Source organism: Pimephales promelas, chromosome 3 (genome assembly GCF_988280905.1).
Source record: "Pimephales promelas chromosome 3, fPimPro1.hap1.1, whole genome shotgun sequence".
In the NCBI taxonomy this organism is placed as follows: Eukaryota; Metazoa; Chordata; class Actinopteri; order Cypriniformes; family Leuciscidae; genus Pimephales; species Pimephales promelas.
This window is the reverse complement of record NC_142771.1, coordinates 25,029,357-25,046,515: the sequence shown is the minus strand read 5'-3', so window position 1 is coordinate 25,046,515 and position 17,159 is coordinate 25,029,357. Positions and strand designations below refer to the sequence as shown.

Below are 17,159 nucleotides of genomic sequence, written 5' to 3'. Positions count from 1 at the left end.
TTTGAGTTTCCATATCTCAGCTCTGGAAGGGTCTAGAGCCTCCATTTTTGCACTCAGGTCTAAGTCTCGTGGCCCTCTATCATAATCCAGAGTTTCAAGAAGATTGGGGATACTTAATTTTTCGCCCAAAAAAAAAAACGTAAGGGGTAACACTGTCGTTTTTTTTTCTGGTCGAAATTTTGAGTTTCCATATCTCAGCTCTGGAAGGGTCTAGAGCCTCCATTTTTGCACTCAGGTCTAAGTCTCATGGCCCTCTGTCATAATCCAGAGTTTCAAGACGATTGGGGATACTTAATTTTTCGCCCCAAAAAAAAATACGTAAGGGGTAACACTGTCGTTTTTTTTTCTGGTCGAAATTTTGAGTTTCCATATCTCAGCTCTGGAAGGGTCTAGAGCCTCCATTTTTGCACTCAGGTCTAAGTCTCATGGCCCTCTATCATAATCCAGAGTTTCGAGAAAATTGGGGTTACTTGATTTTTCGCCCCCCAAAAAAAACGTAAGGGGTAACACTGTCGTTTTTTTTTTCTGGTCGAAATTTTGAGTTTCCATATCTCAGCTCTGGAAGGGTCTAGAGCCTCTATTTTTGCACTCAGGTCTAAGTCTCATGGCCCTCTATCATAATCCAGAGTTTCGAGAAAATTGGGGATACTTAATTTTTCGCCCCCCCAAAAAAAACGTAAGGGGTAACACTGTCGTTTTTTTTTCTGGTCGAAATTTTGAGTTTCCATATCTCAGCTCTGGAAGGGTCTAGAGCCTCCATTTTTGCACTCAGGTCTAAGTCTCATGGCCCTCTATCATAATCCAGAGTTTCGAGAAAATTGGGGATACTTAATTTTTCGCCCAAAAAAAAAAACGTAAGGGGTAACACTGTCGTTTTTTTTTCTGGTCGAAATTTTGAGTTTCCATATCTCAGCTCTGGAAGGGTCTAGAGCCTCCATTTTTGCACTCAGGTCTAAGTCTCATGGCCCTCTATCATAATCCAGAGATTCGAGAAAATTGGGGATACTTAATTTTTCGCCCCCCCCCCCCCCAAAAAAAACGTAAGGGGTAACACTGTCGTTTTTTTTTCTGTTCGAAATTTTGAGTTTCCATATCTCAGCTCTGGAAGGGTCTAGAGCCTCCATTTTTGCACTCAGGTCTAAGTCTCGTGGCCCTCTATCATAATCCAGAGTTTCAAGAAGATTGGGGATACTTAATTTTTTGCCCAAAAAAAAAAACGTAAGGGGTAACACTGTCGTTTTTTTTTCTGGTCGAAATTTTGAGTTTCCATATCTCAGCTCTGGAAGGGTCTAGAGCCTCCATTTTTGCACTCAGTTCTAAGTCTCATGGCCCTCTGTCATAATCCAGAGTTTCAAGACGATTGGGGATACTTAATTTTTCGCCCAAAAAAAAAAATACGTAAGGGGTAACACTGTCGTTTTTTTTTCTGGTCGAAATTTTGAGTTTCCATATCTCAGCTCTGGAAGGGTCTAGAGCCTCCATTTTTGCACTCAGGTCTAAGTCTCATGGCCCTCTATCATAATCCAGAGTTTCGAGAAAATTGGGGTTACTTGATTTTTCGCCCCCCAAAAAAAACGTAAGGGGTAACACTGTCGTTTTTTTTTTCTGGTCGAAATTTTGAGTTTCCATATCTCAGCTCTGGAAGGGTCTAGAGCCTCTATTTTTGCACTCAGGTCTAAGTCTCATGGCCCTCTATCATAATCCAGAGTTTCGAGAAAATTGGGGATACTTAATTTTTCGCCCCCCCAAAAAAAACGTAAGGGGTAACACTGTCCTTTTTTTTTCTGTTCGAAATTTTGAGTTTCCATATCTCAGCTCTGGAAGGGTCTAGAGCCTCCATTTTTGCACTCAGGTCTAAGTCTCATGGCCCTCTATCATAATCCAGAGTTTCAAGAAGATTGGGGATACTTAATTTTTCGCCCCCCAAAAAAAAACGTAAGGGGTAACACTGTCGTTTTTTTTTTCTGGTCGAAATTTTGAGTTTCCATATCTCAGCTCTGGAAGGGTCTAGAGCCTCCATTTTTGCACTCAGGTCTAAGTCTCATGGCCCTCTATCATAATCCGGAGTTTAGAGAAAATTGGGGATACTTAATTTTTCGCCCAAAAAAAAAACGTAAGGGGTAACACTGTCGTTTTTTTTTCTGGTCGAAATTTTGAGTTTCCATATCTCAGCTCTGGAAGGGTCTAGAGCCTCCATTTTTGCACTCAGGTCTAAGTCTCATGGCCCTCTATCATAATCCAGAGTTTCGAGAAAATTGGGGATACTTAATTTTTCGCCCCCCCCAAAAAAACGTAAGGGGTAACACTGTCGTTTTTTTTTCTGTTCGAAATTTTGAGTTTCCATATCTCAGCTCTGGAAGGGTCTAGAGCCTCCATTTTTGCACTCAGGTCTAAGTCTCATGGCCCTCTATCATAATCCAGAGTTTCAAGAAGATTGGGGATACTTAATTTTTCGCCCCAAAAAAAAAAACGTAAGGGGTAACACTGTCGTTTTTTTTTCTGGTCGAAATTTTGAGTTTCCATATCTCAGCTCTGGAAGGGTCTAGAGCCTCCATTTTTGCACTCAGGTCTAAGTCTCATGGCCCTCTGTCATAATCCAGAGTTTCAAGACGATTGGGGATACTTAATTTTTCGCCCCAAAAAAAAACCGTAAGGGGTAACACTGTCGTTTTTTTTTTCTGGTCGAAATTTTGAGTTTCCATATCTCAGCTCTGGAAGGGTCTAGAGCCTCCATTTTTGCACTCAGGTCTAAGTCTCATGGCCCTCTATCATAATCCGGAGTTTCGAGAAAATTGGGGATACTTAATTTTTCGCCCAAAAAAAAAAACGTAAGGGGTAACACTGTCGTTTTTTTTTCTGGTCGAAATTTTGAGTTTCCATATCTCAGCTCTGGAAGGGTCTAGAGCCTCCATTTTTGCACTCAGGTCTAAGTCTCATGGCCCTCTATCATAATCCAGAGATTCGAGAAAATTGGGGATACTTAATTTTTCGCCCCCCCCAAAAAAAACGTAAGGGGTAACACTGTCGTTTTTTTTTCTGTTCGAAATTTTGAGTTTCCATATCTCAGCTCTGGAAGGGTCTAGAGCCTCCATTTTTGTACTCAGGTCTAAGTCTCGTGGCCCTCTATCATAATCCAGAGTTTCAAGAAGATTGGGGATACTTAATTTTTCGCCCAAAAAAAAAAAACGTAAGGGGTAACACTGTCGTTTTTTTTTCTGGTCGAAATTTTGAGTTTCCATATCTCAGCTCTGGAAGGGTCTAGAGCCTCCATTTTTGCACTCAGGTCTAAGTCTCATGGCCCTCTGTCATAATCCAGAGTTTCAAGACGATTGGGGATACTTAATTTTTCGCCCAAAAAAAAAATACGTAAGGGGTAACACTGTCGTTTTTTTTTCTGGTCGAAATTTTGAGTTTCCATATCTCAGCTCTGGAAGGGTCTAGAGCCTCCATTTTTGCACTCAGGTCTAAGTCTCATTGCCCTCTATCGTAATCCAGAGTTTCAAGAAAATTGGGGATACTTAATTTTTCGCCCCCCCAAAAAAAACGTAAGGGGTAACACTGTCGTTTTTTTTTTCTGTTCGAAATGTTGAGTTTCCATATCTCAGCTCTGGAAGGGTCTAGAGCCTCCATTTTTGCACTCAGGTCTAAGTCTCATGGCCCTCTATCATAATCCAGAGTTTCAAGAAGATTGGGGATACTTAATTTTTCGCCCAAAAAAAAAAAACGTAAGGGGTAACACTGTCGTTTTTTTTTCTGGTCGAAATTTTGAGTTTCCATATCTCAGCTCTGGAAGGGTCTAGAGCCTCCATTTTTGCACTCAGGTCTAAGTCTCATGGCCCTCTATCATAATCCAGAGTTTCAAGACGATTGGGGATACTTAATTTTTCGCCCAAAAAAAAAAAACGTAAGGGGTAACACTGTCGTTTTTTTTTCTGGTCGAAATTTTGAGTTTCCATATCTCAGCTCTGGAAGGGTCTAGAGCCTCCATTTTTGCACTCAGGTCTAAGTCTCATGGCCCTCTATCATAATCCAGAGTTTCGAGAAAATTGGGGATACTTAATTTTTCGCCCAAAAAAAAAAAACGTAAGGGGTAACACTGTCGTTTTTTTTTCTGGTCGAAATTTTGAGTTTCCATATCTCAGCTCTGGAAGGGTCTAGAGCCTCCATTTTTGCACTCAGGTCTAAGTCTCATGGCCCTCTATCATAATCCGGAGTTTCGAGAAAATTTGGGGATACTTAATTTTTCGCCCAAAAAAAAAAAAACGTAAGGGGTAACACTGTCGTTTTTTTTTCTGGTCGAAATTTTGAGTTTCCATATCTCAGCTCTGGAAGGGTCTAGAGCCTCCATTTTTGCACTCAGGTCTAAGTCTCATGGCCCTCTATCATAATCCAGAGTTTCGAGAAAATTGGGGATACTTAATTTTTCGCCCCCCCCCCCCCCCAAAAAAACGTAAGGGGTAACACTGTCGTTTTTTTTTCTGTTCGAAATTTTGAGTTTCCATATCTCAGCTCTGGAAGGGTCTAGAGCCTCCATTTTTGCACTCAGGTCTAAGTCTCGTGGCCCTCTATCATAATCCAGAGTTTCAAGAAGATTGGGGATACTTAATTGTTTGCCCAAAAAAAAAAACGTAAGGGGTAACACTGTCGTTTTTTTTTCTGGTCGAAATTTTGAGTTTCCATATCTCAGCTCTGGAAGGGTCTAGAGCCTCCATTTTTGCACTCAGGTCTAAGTCTCATGGCCCTCTGTCATAATCCAGAGTTTCAAGACGATTGGGGATACTTAATTTTTCGCCCAAAAAAAAAATACGTAAGGGGTAACACTGTCGTTTTTTTTTCTGGTCGAAATTTTGAGTTTCCATATCTCAGCTCTGGAAGGGTCTAGAGCCTCCATTTTTGCACTCAGGTCTAAGTCTCATGGCCCTCTATCATAATCCAGAGTTTCGAGAAAATTGGGGTTACTTGATTTTTCGCCCCCCAAAAAAACGTAAGGGGTAACACTGTCGTTTTTTTTTTCTGGTCGAAATTTTGAGTTTCCATATCTCAGCTCTGGAAGGGTCTAGAGCCTCTATTTTTGCACTCAGGTCTAAGTCTCATGGCCCTCTATCATAATCCAGAGTTTCGAGAAAATTGGGGATACTTAATTTTTCGCCCCCCCAAAAAAAACGTAAGGGGTAACACTGTCCTTTTTTTTTCTGTTCGAAATTTTGAGTTTCCATATCTCAGCTCTGGAAGGGTCTAGAGCCTCCATTTTTGCACTCAGGTCTAAGTCTCATGGCCCTCTATCATAATCCAGAGTTTCAAGAAGATTGGGGATACTTAATTTTTCGCCCCCCAAAAAAAAACGTAAGGGGTAACACTGTCGTTTTTTTTTTCTGGTCGAAATTTTGAGTTTCCATATCTCAGCTCTGGAAGGGTCTAGAGCCTCCATTTTTGCACTCAGGTCTAAGTCTCATGGCCCTCTATCATAATCCGGAGTTTAGAGAAAATTGGGGATACTTAATTTTTCGCCCAAAAAAAAAAACGTAAGGGGTAACACTGTCGTTTTTTTTTCTGGTCGAAATTTTGAGTTTCCATATCTCAGCTCTGGAAGGGTCTAGAGCCTCCATTTTTGCACTCAGGTCTAAGTCTCATGGCCCTCTATCATAATCCAGAGTTTCGAGAAAATTGGGGATACTTAATTTTTCGCCCCCCCCAAAAAAACGTAAGGGGTAACACTGTCGTTTTTTTTTCTGTTCGAAATTTTGAGTTTCCATATCTCAGCTCTGGAAGGGTCTAGAGCCTCCATTTTTAAACTCAGGTCTAAGTCTCATGGCCCTCTATCATAATCCAGAGTTTCAAGAAGATTGGGGATACTTAATTTTTCGCCCCAAAAAAAAAACGTAAGGGGTAACACTGTCGTTTTTTTTTCTGGTCGAAATTTTGAGTTTCCATATCTCAGCTCTGGAAGGGTCTAGAGCCTCCATTTTTGCACTCAGGTCTAAGTCTCATGGCCCTCTGTCATAATCCAGAGTTTCAAGACGATTGGGGATACTTAATTTTTCGCCCCAAAAAAAAACCGTAAGGGGTAACACTGTCGTTTTTTTTTTCTGGTCGAAATTTTGAGTTTCCATATCTCAGCTCTGGAAGGGTCTAGAGCCTCCATTTTTGCACTCAGGTCTAAGTCTCATGGCCCTCTATCATAATCCGGAGTTTCGAGAAAATTGGGGATACTTAATTTTTCGCCCAAAAAAAAAAACGTAAGGGGTAACACTGTCGTTTTTTTTTCTGGTCGAAATTTTGAGTTTCCATATCTCAGCTCTGGAAGGGTCTAGAGCCTCCATTTTTGCACTCAGGTCTAAGTCTCATGGCCCTCTATCATAATCCAGAGATTCGAGAAAATTGGGGATACTTAATTTTTCGCCCCCCCCAAAAAAAACGTAAGGGGTAACACTGTCGTTTTTTTTTCTGTTCGAAATTTTGAGTTTCCATATCTCAGCTCTGGAAGGGTCTAGAGCCTCCATTTTTGCACTCAGGTCTAAGTCTCGTGGCCCTCTATCATAATCCAGAGTTTCAAGAAGATTGGGGATACTTAATTTTTCGCCCAAAAAAAAAAACGTAAGGGGTAACACTGTCGTTTTTTTTTCTGGTCGAAATTTTGAGTTTCCATATCTCAGCTCTGGAAGGGTCTAGAGCCTCCATTTTTGCACTCAGGTCTAAGTCTCATGGCCCTCTATCGTAATCCAGAGTTTCAAGACGATTGGGGATACTTAATTTTTCGCCCAAAAAAAAAAAAACGTAAGGGGTAACACTGTCGTTTTTTTTTCTGGTCGAAATTTTGAGTTTCCATATCTCAGCTCTGGAAGGGTCTAGAGCCTCCATTTTTGCACTCAGGTCTAAGTCTCATGGCCCTCTATCATAATCCAGAGTTTCGAGAAAATTGGGGATACTTAATTTTTCGCCCAAAAAAAAAAAACGTAAGGGGTAACACTGTCGTTTTTTTTTCTGGTCGAAATTTTGAGTTTCCATATCTCAGCTCTGGAAGGGTCTAGAGCCTCCATTTTTGCACTCAGGTCTAAGTCTCATGGCCCTCTATCATAATCCGGAGTTTCGAGAAAATTTGGGGATACTTAATTTTTCGCCCAAAAAAAAAAAAACGTAAGGGGTAACACTGTCGTTTTTTTTTCTGGTCGAAATTTTGAGTTTCCATATCTCAGCTCTGGAAGGGTCTAGAGCCTCCATTTTTGCACTCAGGTCTAAGTCTCATGGCCCTCTATCATAATCCAGAGTTTCGAGAAAATTGGGGATACTTAATTTTTCGCCCCCCCCAAAAAAAACGTAAGGGGTAACACTGTCGTTTTTTTTTTCTGTTCGAAATGTTGAGTTTCCATATCTCAGCTCTGGAAGGGTCTAGAGCCTCCATTTTTGCACTCAGGTCTAAGTCTCATGGCCCTCTATCATAATCCAGAGATTCGAGAAAATTGGGGATACTTAATTTTTCGCCCCCCCCAAAAAAAACGTAAGGGGTAACACTGTCGTTTTTTTTTCTGTTCGAAATTTTGAGTTTCCATATCTCAGCTCTGGAAGGGTCTAGAGCCTCCATTTTTGCACTCAGGTCTAAGTCTCGTGGCCCTCTATCATAATCCAGAGTTTCAAGAAGATTGGGGATACTTAATTTTTCGCCCAAAAAAAAAATACGTAAGGGGTAACACTGTCGTTTTTTTTTCTGGTCGAAATTTTGAGTTTCCATATCTCAGCTCTGGAAGGGTCTAGAGCCTCCATTTTTGCACTCAGGTCTAAGTCTCATGGCCCTCTGTCATAATCCAGAGTTTCAAGACGATTGGGGATACTTAATTTTTCGCCCAAAAAAAAAATACGTAAGGGGTAACACTGTCGTTTTTTTTTCTGGTCGAAATTTTGAGTTTCCATATCTCAGCTCTGGAAGGGTCTAGAGCCTCCATTTTTGCACTCAGGTCTAAGTCTCATGGCCCTCTATCGTAATCCAGAGTTTCAAGAAAATTGGGGATACTTAATTTTTCGCCCCCCCCAAAAAAAACGTAAGGGGTAACACTGTCGTTTTTTTTTCTGTTCGAAATGTTGAGTTTCCATATCTCAGCTCTGGAAGGGTCTAGAGCCTCCATTTTTGCACTCAGGTCTAAGTCTCATGGCCCTCTATCATAATCCAGAGTTTCAAGAAGATTGGGGATACTTAATTTTTCGCCCAAAAAAAAAAAACGTAAGGGGTAACACTGTCGTTTTTTTTTCTGGTCGAAATTTTGAGTTTCCATATCTCAGCTCTGGAAGGGTCTAGAGCCTCCATTTTTGCACTCAGGTCTAAGTCTCATGGCCCTCTATCATAATCCAGAGTTTCAAGACGATTGGGGATACTTAATTTTTCGCCCAAAAAAAAAAAACGTAAGGGGTAACACTGTCGTTTTTTTTTTCTGGTCGAAATTTTGAGTTTCCATATCTCAGCTCTGGAAGGGTCTAGAGCCTCCATTTTTGCACTCAGGTCTAAGTCTCATGGCCCTCTATCATAATCCAGAGTTTCGAGAAAATTGGGGATACTTAATTTTTCGCCCAAAAAAAAAAAACGTAAGGGGTAACACTGTCGTTTTTTTTTCTGGTCGAAATTTTGAGTTTCCATATCTCAGCTCTGGAAGGGTCTAGAGCCTCCATTTTTGCACTCAGGTCTAAGTCTCATGGCCCTCTATCATAATCCGGAGTTTCGAGAAAATTTGGGGATACTTAATTTTTCGCCCAAAAAAAAAAAAACGTAAGGGGTAACACTGTCGTTTTTTTTTCTGGTCGAAATTTTGAGTTTCCATATCTCAGCTCTGGAAGGGTCTAGAGCCTCCATTTTTGCACTCAGGTCTAAGTCTCATGGCCCTCTATCATAATCCAGAGTTTCGAGAAAATTGGGGATACTTAATTTTTCGCCCCCCCCCCCCAAAAAAAACGTAAGGGGTAACACTGTCATTTTTTTTTCTGTTCGAAATTTTGAGTTTCCATATCTCAGCTCTGGAAGGGTCTAGAGCCTCCATTTTTGCACTCAGGTCTAAGTCTCGTGGCCCTCTATCATAATCCAGAGTTTCAAGAAGATTGGGGATACTTAATTTTTCGCCCAAAAAAAAAAACGTAAGGGGTAACACTGTCGTTTTTTTTTCTGGTCGAAATTTTGAGTTTCCATATCTCAGCTCTGGAAGGGTCTAGAGCCTCCATTTTTGCACTCAGGTCTAAGTCTCATGGCCCTCTATCATAATCCAGAGTTTCGAGAAAATTGGGGATACTTAATTTTTCGCCCCCCCAAAAAAAACGTAAGGGGTAACACTGTCGTTTTTTTTTCTGGTCGAAATTTTGAGTTTCCATATCTCAGCTCTGGAAGGGTCTAGAGCCTCCATTTTTGCACTCAGGTCTAAGTCTCATGGCCCTCTATCATAATCCAGAGTTTCGAGAAAATTGGGGATACTTAATTTTTCGCCCCCCCAAAAAAAACGTAAGGGGTAACACTGTCGTTTTTTTTCTGTTCGAAATGTTGAGTTTCCATATCTCAGCTCTGGAAGGGTCTAGAGCCTCCATTTTTGCACTCAGGTCTAAGTCTCATGGCCCTCTATCATAATCCAGAGTTTCAAGAAGATTGGGGATACTTAATTTTTCGCCCAAAAAAAAAAAACGTAAGGGGTAACACTGTCGTTTTTTTTTCTGGTCGAAATTTTGAGTTTCCATATCTCAGCTCTGGAAGGGTCTAGAGCCTCCATTTTTGCACTCAGGTCTAAGTCTCATGGCCCTCTATCATAATCCAGAGTTTCAAGACGATTGGGGATACTTAATTTGTCGCCCAAAAAAAAAAACGTAAGGGGTAACACTGTCGTTTTTTTTTCTGGTCGAAATTTTGAGTTTCCATATCTCAGCTCTGGAAGGGTCTAGAGCCTCCATTTTTGCACTCAGGTCTAAGTCTCATGGCCCTCTATCGTAATCCAGAGTTTCAAGAAAATTGGGGATACTTAATTTTTCGCCCCCCCAAAAAAAACGTAAGGGGTAACACTGTCGGTTTTTTTTCTGTTCGAAATGTTGAGTTTCCATATCTCAGCTCTGGAAGGGTCTAGAGCCTCCATTTTTGCACTCAGGTCTAAGTCTCATGGCCCTCTATCATAATCCAGAGTTTCAAGAAGATTGTGGATACTTAATTTTTCGCCCAAAAAAAAAAACGTAAGGGGTAACACTGTCGTTTTTTTTTCTGGTCGAAATTTTGAGTTTCCATATCTCAGCTCTGGAAGGGTCTAGAGCCTCCATTTTTGCACTCAGGTCTAAGTCTCATGGCCCTCTATCATAATCCAGAGTTTCAAGACGACTGGTGATACTTAATTTTTCGCCCAAAAAAAAAAAACGTAAGGGGTAACACTGTCGTTTTTTTTCTGGTCGAAATTTTGAGTTTCCATATCTCAGCTCTGGAAGGGTCTAGAGCCTCCATTTTTGCACTCAGGTCTAAGTCTCATGGCCCTCTATCATAATCCAGAGTTTCGAGAAAATTGGGGATACTTAATTTTTCGCCCAAAAAAAAAAAACGTAAGGGGTAACACTGTCGTTTTTTTTTCTGGTCGAAATTTTGAGTTTCCATATCTCAGCTCTGGAAGGGTCTAGAGCCTCCATTTTTGCACTCAGGTCTAAGTCTCATGGCCCTCTATCATAATCCAGAGTTTCGAGAAAATTGGGGATACTTAATTTTTCGCCCAAAAAAAAAAAACGTAAGGGGTAACACTGTCGTTTTTTTTTCTGGTCGAAATTTTGAGTTTCCATATCTCAGCTCTGGAAGGGTCTAGAGCCTCCATTTTTGCACTCAGGTCTAAGTCTCATGGCCCTCTATCATAATCCAGAGTTTCGAGAAAATTGGGGATACTTAATTTTTCGCCCAAAAAAAAAAACGTAAGGGGTAACACTGTCGTTTTTTTTTCTGGTCGAAATTTTGAGTTTCCATATCTCAGCTCTGGAAGGGTCTAGAGCCTCCATTTTTGCACTCAGGTCTAAGTCTCGTGGCCCTCTATCATAATCCAGAGTTTCAAGAAGATTGGGGATACTTAATTTTTCGCCCAAAAAAAAAAACGTAAGGGGTAACACTGTCGTTTTTTTTTCTGGTCGAAATTTTGAGTTTCCATATCTCAGCTCTGGAAGGGTCTAGACCTCCATTTTTGCACTCAGGTCTAAGTCTCATGGCCCTCTGTCATAATCCAGAGTTTCAAGACGATTGGGGATACTTAATTTTTCGCCCAAAAAAAAAATACGTAAGGGGTAACACTGTCGTTTTTTTTTCTGGTCGAAATTTTGAGTTTCCATATCTCAGCTCTGGAAGGGTCTAGAGCCTCCATTTTTGCACTCAGGTCTAAGTCTCATGGCCCTCTATCATAATCCAGAGTTTCGAGAAAATTGGGGATACTTAATTTTTCGCCCCCCCCAAAAAAAACGTAAGGGGTAACACTGTCGTTTTTTTTTTCTGTTCGAAATGTTGAGTTTCCATATCTCAGCTCTGGAAGGGTCTAGAGCCTCCATTTTTGCACTCAGGTCTAAGTCTCATGGCCCTCTATCATAATCCAGAGTTTCAAGACGATTGGGGATACTTAATATGTCGCCCAAAAAAAAAAATACGTAAGGGGTAACACTGTCGTTTTTTTTTCTGGTCGAAATTTTGAGTTTCCATATCTCAGCTCTGGAAGGGTCTAGAGCCTCCATTTTTGCACTCAGGTCTAAGTCTCATGGCCCTCTATCAGAATCCAGAGTTTCAAGAAGATCAGAGCAACTCAAAATTTCGACCCGAAAAAAAAACGACAGTGGTACCCCTTTCGGTTTTTTTTTTTTTGGTGCGAAAAAATAATTTTCTCCAATCTTCTTGAAACTCTGGATTCTGATAGAGGGCCATGAGACTAAGATCTGAGAGCAAAAATGGAGGCTCTTGACCCTTCCAGAGCTGAGATATTGAGATATTTATAATGGCATAAATGATGCGTGGGATGTCAATATCTCAGCTCTGGAAGGGTCTAGAGCCTCCATTTTTGCACTCAGGTCTAAGTCTCATGGCCCTCTATCATAATCCAGAGTTTCAAGAAGATCAGAGCAACTCAAAATTTCGACCCAAAAAAAAAACGACAGTGGTACCCCTTTCGTTTTTTTTTTTGGTGCGAAAAAATAATTTTCTCCAATCTTCTTGAAACTCTGGATTCTGATAGAGGGACATGAGACTAAGATCTGAGTGCAAAAATGGAGGCTCTAGACCCTTCCAGAGCTGAGATATTGAGATATTTATCATGGCATAAATGTTGCGTGGGATCTCAGTATATCAGCTCTGGAAGGGTCTAGTGACTCCATTTTTGCATTATTATTCCGTATTTGTCCATTGTGAAATGCTCCAGAAGTTAAAAAAAGGGGGCTGACATGTGATGTCCATTGTAATGGAAACAGGGTCTGAGTGGGTTAAACAAAGACAAAATTGAAGTCATTGTGTTTGGAAACAAAGATGAGGTTCTCAAGGTGAATGTATACCTTGACGGTAGGGGTCTAACAACTACAAATTTAGATCTGTATATTGAATTTAGCATTCAAGGTGAGGAAGGGGATTATATCTGGCTAATCCTGTTTTCAGATTGCTGAAACTCTTTTCTGCCCGTCCTATTTCTCACCATTGTAAATAAAATGAGTCAGATTGCTGAGGTTTGAGCAAACTAGTCAGGCTGAATGAATTAGCATCTCAAGGCTCTAATAACTGCTATGCTGATGAGTTCAGGGTTGGGAAATGTCTGAATCATGCATTTACATTTGTTTTGTTTCAAGAGTCTTTGTTTGTAATTCCTCCCCCCTTGAAATGTATAAGAACAGTTCTGTATTTTGAATTTTAGTTAGACGATTTTTGAGACTACAGCGACGCAATAAAGAACTTCTGTGTTGATACCTCAACGTCTCCTATGTTTCTAATTTTTCTCCACTTTGGAAGAAAAACTTCACTACATCACATTCATAATCCAGACTGAGAACACATCTGTTTAGCTGTGCATTTAGTGAATGAGCACTGTGCCACTGTTCGTCCGACTGTTTACTGTATTTTTTTCCTTTTTATTTTAAACTGTTCTTATTTCTTTTTATTGTTTTAATTAGAGTGTAACTGAGAGTGAGTTCCTCATTTGATACATTGTAAGTTAAATTTATACAGGATTGCTGTGATAAAATGGGCCTATGGTTGAATTAGTCAGTTGTTGTACACATTTTTCTTCTTTTAAAACAATGGCGAATTTCGCTCTTTTTTAGATTTTAACATTATTATTTTACACAAAGAAAAATGCATGCTGCTCATGTTCTTGTGAAATAAAGTATATTTTATTTTAAAAATGCCCATAGGCTACATTGTTTTTTATATCAAACAATCAAAATCATATAAAAAATACTCTTAAAAATTTTAACAATTTAAGATTTTTGTAAATACAATAAATAAATAGAACATAAAATATCAGAGAGGTCTAATCAGTTTTGAAAACCTCCAAAGCTTGTCTTGCTTTTACATCTTTCAAAGCTTTCTTGTACAGAGTTAACTTCTTCATAAAAAACAAAAACAAAGGTCTTACCTTCATAAATCTACACTTATGTATAAACTGCTTAGCCAAAATAATTAAACCGTTATAGCCTAGGCCTACATTAAATGCCCATAAGTTTCAAGCATTATTTTTCACCATCATGATCAGGAAGTAACTCATAACACAATGAAACGGATAAGCACAATTATATACTACACAAAATCAACGTTTTAAAATGCTTATTGTACTGTAAATTAATGTATAATCATTATAACATAGGCCTACGTTTTGTGTCTAAGCAAATTACGCTCCAGAACGTTAGGTGGCGTTATTCGGTTTATAAGGTAAGCTCCGCCCCTTACTTCCGGTTGTGGCGCTGGGGTTCTGAACGTTCTGAAACTGGTGGTGCTGCGCATAGACATCATATGATATCTATGGTGCTGCGGGTCTGCAGATTAGCTCTTTGTAAAGGAAGTAGTAGCACGCCACCAACCAGCGTTTTCAAAACACGGACATTAGAAACTTTATCGTTATCACAGTCAGTCTCGACGTTAGGCTGTAGAAAATAGTTACTTTTCGGACATTAACTTAGCTCACGGTTTAACGTTAGCTCGCTGACAGTCTGAAGCTTCCGTCATAGTCTGTGATTGCTCTTGAGAACAGAAAGGTAGGTGATATTTTGTTATTTTAATGTTGATGTATTAATAATATACAGAAACCAAATTGTTATGTAACATAGTTGCCATTCTATTATATTCATTGTTATGGTTTAGAGGCAGACCTGTAAACAAACTCGATTCGTTAAAGGGATAGCTAGTTCAACCAAAAATGAAAATTCTGTCATAATTTTCTCACAGTCGAGTCGATCCAGTCATGTATTCAACTGAACATAAAATTTATTTTGAATAATGTTGGTCACCAAACGGTTTTGGACAATCAGAAAAAGACACTTGTCAGCATATCTTCTTTTATGTTCCACAAAATAAATTCATACATGTTTGGAATGACATGAGGGTGCAAGTGATGGCAAAATTTTTGTTTTTGGCAGAACTATCCCTTTATCTTGTTTTCTCTATGAGTAGGTCCTAACAAAATGTCACAGATGGATCACCTCGTCACAAATGTAGCTGAGCTCCTAACTGCAGCTGTACAGGAGGTGTTGCAGCTCATGGGTCAGGCTATGCTAGAGTATCAGAGGGAGTCTGCCAGAACACACCTGGAGAATCAGAACCTCCAGCAGAAGTTAAAAGAACTCGAGGAGAGGACGGCTGGGGTTTCAGGTGAGGTTCTAGTATAGTTGCTGAATTAAAGGAGTAGTTCACTTTTTAAAAAAAAAAACTTTTGCTGATAATTTACTCACCCCCATGTCATCCAAGATGTCCACTTCTTTCTTTCTTCAGTTGAAAAGAAATTAAGGTTTTTGATGAAAACATTCCAGGATTTTCTCCATATAATGGATTTCATTGGGAACCAAACAGTTCAAGGTCCAAATGGAAGTTTCAGGGCAGCTTCAGAGGACTTTAAACGACACCAGACGATGAATAAGGGTCTTATCTAGGACCCTTTGAGTCATGACTCGAAAAAAGATTTGTTCATTTTGAGGAACAGGAGAGTCACGGACGCTCATCACAGAACAGAGCAAGGCGAGCATTTGTGCTTATAAAACGTATACAAAATTTTTATTTATTTTTTAAATGATCGATCGTTTCGCTAGATAAGACCCTTATTCATCGTCTGGTGTCGTTTAAAGCCCTTTGAAGCTGCACTGAAACTCTCATTTGGACCTTGGACAGTCCATTATATGGAGAAAATCCTGGAATGTTTTCATCAAAAACCTTAATTTCTTTTCGACTGAAGAAAGAAAGACGTCTTGGATGACATGGGGGCGAGTAAATTATCAGCAAAAGTTTTTTTAAAAGTGAACTACTCCTTTAACTTGTCTATCTACAGTCATATAAAAATTCTCAGTCAATCTCTTTTATTCTTTAGATAAAGTCCTGAAAGTCTCTTTTCCCAGAGATGGGCCTCATTTAGGGGAGGATCATGTGCAGGAAGATCTCGTTCATCGAGGAGATTCAGTAGTGAGTGAGGAGATTCTGAGTGACAATCCTGTTCATTTAAAGTTAGTTTTAGATAATATTACTATAGACAACCAACATTTTTTACAAGGGACCTGTGACTATTCTCTGACGAATCAAAGACCCCTCTCCAGGGTTAAGAGGAGCCCTCCAAGAAGAATCCCCAACCCTTCATCTGGCAGCAGAGAGACTCCAGCAACCAGCAGCACTGAGACCCCATTGGGCTCAAACAAAGTCAAGGTGGAATCTAAATCCGAGCTTCTGGAATGTGCTGTCACAGAGGAGACAGACAATGCGACAACACAAGTGCCTGTTTTTCCCATGCAGGATGCTCCTCTAGCAAATGAACACAAACAGCAGCCCGTCTCCACCTTTTCTGACAGCATTGTCCACTATAACCAACCTTGTAAATTACTCAATTCTACTTCTAAACACATTCTTAGGTCACGGGTAGAGAATACGGTCCACACAGGGGATGTTCACAGTGTCCCCTCCATGAGTGAGAGCAGGGAGTTTCTGCACAGCTGCCACGTGTGCGGTAAGACGTTCGCATCGCCCTCCAGCCTCGGAGCTCACTTTGTATGCCATTCAAAGGAGAGACCTTATGTTTGCAAGTACTGTAATTTCAGGTTCAGTCGTTTATCCGATATGAAAAAGCATGAGCGCATTCATACAGGAGAAAGGCCATTTAACTGTTCTCTCTGTGGACGGCGATTCAACCGAACAGAGAATCTCAAAAGACACTTGAGGAAGGTTCATTTTGGAGCAGCACGGTGAGCTTTAAATTCACAGCATGTATCTTTGCTGGCTGTAGTGTGATTAGGGCATTTATACAGTTGTGGTTAGAATTATTTCCACCCCTGGTAAATATAATCAGAGATTGCTGTAAAAAATCACATTATGAAATAAATGCGTTTCTTCTAAACATGTTGGCCATAATTATTGGCACACTTTTATTAAATACTTTTTGCCAAGATAACAGCTCTGAGATTTCTTCTATAATGCCTGACGAGTTTGGAGAACACATGACGAAAGAGATCAGAGACCTTCATACAGAATCTCTTCAGATTCACGAGTTCATGTTGGTGCCTCTCCTCATTTTCAATAGGGTTCAGGTCAGGGAACTGGGACTGTCATGGCAGAAGCGTCATTTGATGTTTGTTTTAAATAGTTGTCCTGATGGAAGATCCAACCACAACCCATTATAAGCATTCTGTCTGTTGACATTTGCTAGAATCCATGATACCATGTATCTGAACAAGATGTCCAGGACCTCCAGCAAAAAAGAAATAACATTTATTATTGAAAACTAAATTTTTGTGGACTCTGTAATAAATTTTTTCAGTATTCTTTGGTGAACAAAAAAAAAAAAAAAAGCATTTATTTTAAAAGAAGTCTTTATTGTCATATTTGATATCTTTGCTGAATAAAATTATTACTTTAAAAGAAAAACAAACAACAGAAGTATAAACGTGTGTTTTTTTTTCCTTTGAAATAACTGTTAGAAATTTCTTACTTGTGGTTTTGTTTCCCCCACGGGTTGGTGAGGTCC

At 39.8% G+C, this 17,159-nt stretch overlaps 1 protein-coding gene across 2 annotated transcripts; it reads left to right on the top strand.

Annotated features, from left to right (window-relative positions):
• The first annotated feature begins 14,015 nt into the window (after positions 1 to 14,015).
• LOC120489731 (uncharacterized) lies at positions 14,016 to 16,530 on the top strand. 2 transcript variants are annotated; one of them, XM_089128588.1, is made up of 4 exons: positions 14,057 to 14,196; positions 14,612 to 14,809; positions 15,519 to 15,610; positions 15,742 to 15,873. In XM_089128588.1, the coding sequence occupies exons 2-4, from the start codon at positions 14,623 to 14,625 to the stop codon at positions 15,745 to 15,747; spliced, it is 285 nt and encodes a 94-aa protein (XP_088984714.1). In that variant the 5' UTR covers positions 14,057 to 14,196; positions 14,612 to 14,622; the 3' UTR covers positions 15,748 to 15,873. The 2 variants fall into 2 exon arrangements, with proteins under 2 accessions (XP_088984713.1, XP_088984714.1); XM_089128587.1 differs by having other exon boundaries at positions 14,016 to 14,196; positions 15,519 to 16,530.
• Positions 16,531 to 17,159: the final 629 nt, after the last annotated feature.

What these genes read in the sequence shown, in the direction of transcription:
- LOC120489731 (XM_089128587.1), top strand. Translation starts at nt 14,623, where the DNA reads ATGTCACAGATGGATCACCTCGTCACAAATGTAGCTGAGCTCCTAACT. An exon ending in GAGGACGGCTGGGGTTTCAG is followed by an intron (nt 14,810 to 15,518) that starts GTGAGGTTCTAG and finishes TTTATTCTTTAG; the next exon opens with ATAAAGTCCTGAAAGTCTCT.